A 3,413-nucleotide genomic window follows, 5' to 3' on the forward strand; every position below is an offset into this window, starting at 1 on the left:
GGGCGAGGGGGTCGGCTCCCGGCTCCCGGCATCTTTCTGGCGCCCGAACAGGGACCTCTTGAGGTAAGCCCCCCCAAAAGATATTCTGTGTGTATCTTGGAAGAGCTAGGGGTCTCGCCTAGGGCCTAGCTAGCCCACTGATTTGTGAAAGTTAGTTCAGGACAGGAGAGCAATCTGAGTGGCTTGAAAGAAAGCAAAACCCCCTTCTAGTTTGAAAGAAAGCAAAGAACCCCTGCTTGAAAGAAAGCAAAAGTCCTCTCTAGCTTGAAAGAAAGCAAAGAACCCCTAGCTTGAAAGAAAGCAAAAGTCCCCTCTAGCTTGAAAGAAAGCAAAGAACCCCTCGCTTGAAAGAAAGTAAAGACCCCCGCTTGAAAGAAAGCAAAACTCCCCTCTAGCTTGAAAGAAAGCAAAGACCCCCGCTTGAAAGAAAGCAAAAGTCCCCTCTAGCTTGAAAGAAAGCAAAGAACCCCTCGCTTGAAAGAAAGCAAAAACCCCCGCTTGAAAGAAAGCTGAAGACCCCCGCTTGAAAGAAAGCAAAAACCCCCGCTTGAAAGAAAGCAAAGACCCCCGCTTGAAAGAAGGCAAAAGTCCCCCCTAGCTTAAAAGAAAGCAAAGACCCTCCCGCTTGAAAGAAAGCAAAGAACCCCTCGCTTGAAAGAAAGCAAAGACCCCCCCCCGCTTGAAAGAAAGCAAAGAACCCCCCCCGCTTGAAAGAAAGCAAAGAACCCCCCGCTTGAAAGAAAGCAAAAGTTCCCCCTAGCTTGAAAGAAAGCAAAGACCCCCGCTTGAAAGAAAGCAAAAGTCCCCTCTAACTTGAAAGAAAGCAAAGACCCCCGCTTGAAAGAAAGCAAAGACCCCCAGCTTGAAAGAAAGCAAAGACCCCCGCTTGAAAGAAAGCTGAAGACCCCCGCTTGAAAGAAAGCAAAAACCCCCGCTTGAAAGAAAGCAAAGACCCCCGCTTGAAAGAAAGCAAAGACCCCCAGCTTGAAAGAAAGCAAAGACCCCTGCTTGAAAGAAAGCTGAAGACCCCCTTGAAAGAAACCCCCCAGCTTGAAAAGAAAGCAAAGCCCCCCCACGCTTGAAAAGAAAGCTATTCCAAGCCTGAAAGAAGGCAAAGCTGCCCCACCCCACCCTACCTCAGCCTGAAAGAAGGCACCCCTACAGGTTGCTGTTAAATATTTAGCTCTAAGAATTATATATGTATGTTCAGTCTGAAAGAAGGTATCCAGTACGTTATTGATAATTACATAGTTGTCTGTACTTTTTACTAGGAGTTTTATTGACTAGTATTAGGCACTGGCCTGCTATTTGGTACTGACCCTGTTAAGTGTAGTTTGTAACTATCAGTGAAGATTTCAACAAATACTGCTAGCACCGAAGTGAATCAGGATGGGACAAAGCGAATCTAGAGACAGAGAGTTTTTCATAGATGTTATCAAATATACTCTTAAGAAAAAAGGCATTAAGGTTAACACTAGCCAGTTGACTGACTTTCTTCAGTTTGTACAAACAGTCAGCCCCTGGCTCCCAGAAAGGGGAAGCTTAAATGTGGATACATGGGAGAAGGTAGGTTTAGATATTAAAAACTGGTTTTCAGAGAATGGAGGAAAAGGTATGCCCCTTACAGCATTTGCTATTTGGAATGTGCTTAAAGAAACATTAGCAGATGAAAGAAGGGCCTTAGGTGCCCAAGAGGCACCAGATTCACCTCCTTGTGAGGGGACTCCGTTACTACAGTCTCACTCAGGATCTAAGAAATGTCTTAATTCCTTGACAGAAAAGTCTGAGAAAAGTAGTTCAGGAGAGAGTAATGGTGAATCAGAAGAGGAAAGATCTACCTCAGAGGAGGAATCTGACTCTGAAAAGATAGTAACAATGCATCATAAACATAAGTGGCCTACCATGCAGCATTTAAATATAAGTCATTCCACAAAACCCCCTGAAAAAGGTAAAAAGAAAGCAAAGGGGCCTATTGGATCTGCTGCTGGTGTAATTCAAGCTCAGCAACAGGACAAATTGTTAGGCTGCTTCCCAGTGAGTATGCAGAATAACAAAGAGGATAAGGATCCCTTTCAGGAACCTTTGGCATTTAAATTGCTTATGACTCCTCATGATTGGTTTAAAATTGCCAGAGCCTATCTAACTAGAGATGAATTTTTACAGTGGATGGATATATTTAAGAACTTGGCTCAAAAAGAGTTATCTAAAATGTCTGAAAAAAAGAAGGGAGTGAAAGAGTTAACATACGAAATGTTTATGGATACAGGTGAATGGTTTGAAGTAAGGATTCAACAAAAATTTACAAAGGAAGCTCTAGTAAATAAATCAGCTGCAGCCCTAGAAGCATGGAGAGGCTTACTTAATAGAGATACAAATACCAAAGGCCTTGCTTATATAAGCCAGGACCCAGAAGAACTTTTTGAGGAATTTGTAACCCAGCTAAAGGGGACAGTGGAGAGTATGGCTCTTAGCCCTGAGGCGAAAGAAATTGTTTTAAAACAACTGGTCTTTATGAATACTGAACTTGCTTGTCAGTCTCTTCTAAAGACAATTAAAAAATCTGAGAATTTATCTAAAGTTGAGGTTGCTACTTCATATTTTCAAGGTGTACCCACTACAACAACCTCACAAGGCCAGAACATTATCCAAAATCTTACTAATAAAGGGCAGAAAAAATTTAATAAATCAGGCTTTGCTCACAAAAGTTATTCAAATAAGAGGCCTGGACCTATCAGCAAACAATGTCCCAACAAGGCAGGAGATGCCATAAATCTTAATGCTCCTGACCTCACTCAAAGCAGAAATTCAAGAGGGTGTCATCCTAATCTGAAAGGGTACCACTGGCGTAAAGAGTGCCAAACTAACTTTCATAAAAATCGTACTGCCTTATCTGGTACTACTATAATCCCTAAATATACAAAAGTCTTATCAAGTCAGAAGAACTGTGTGAGAGACCTACCTCAGGCCCCTCAAACATTAGAGGTAATTCAACAGCCTCAGGTGACCAAAACATTTGTCAAAGGACTATATACAGACAGCACAGAACTGAGCCTCCACAAAAACATTTACTTATGACTTCTCTTCAAATTATTAAGATCTTAAAAGAAATTTTCCTCACACAACAAACCTTTGAATACAAACAGAGCTAGTAAAATAGCCACTGTCTTTTAAATACGAAGGACAAACCCCTTTCTAAAACCTCTAACTGCTTTACAACTATTTTACAATCTTAGCCCCAACTTTCAGAATCACAAGTCTTGCTTCAATTTAGAAATTGCATTTTCTCTATTGGACATGCTCAAGTTCATTCTATACTTTCTGGTCCTATGCATGAAAGTAAGGATTAATTTAATTTCTTAACAAAAGCCTGTTGTTTTTCCTACAAAGGTAACTTAGCAAAATCTTACACTGCA

At 41.4% G+C, this 3,413-nt stretch overlaps 1 protein-coding gene across 1 annotated transcript; it reads left to right on the plus strand.

Moving 5' to 3' along the window:
- The first annotated feature begins 1,389 nt into the window (after positions 1-1,389).
- LOC143435598 (endogenous retrovirus group K member 5 Gag polyprotein-like) lies at positions 1,390-3,075 on the plus strand. Its single transcript, XM_076919003.1, has one exon. The coding sequence runs from the start codon at positions 1,390-1,392 to the stop codon at positions 3,073-3,075; it is 1,686 nt and encodes a 561-aa protein (XP_076775118.1).
- The last annotated feature ends 338 nt before the right edge of the window (positions 3,076-3,413 follow it).

This window comes from Arvicanthis niloticus, chromosome X (assembly GCF_011762505.2).
Source record: "Arvicanthis niloticus isolate mArvNil1 chromosome X, mArvNil1.pat.X, whole genome shotgun sequence".
Lineage (NCBI taxonomy): Eukaryota > Metazoa > Chordata > Mammalia > Rodentia > Muridae > Arvicanthis > Arvicanthis niloticus.

What these genes read in the sequence shown, in the direction of transcription:
- LOC143435598 (XM_076919003.1), top strand. Translation starts at nt 1,390, where the DNA reads ATGGGACAAAGCGAATCTAGAGACAGAGAGTTTTTCATAGATGTTATC.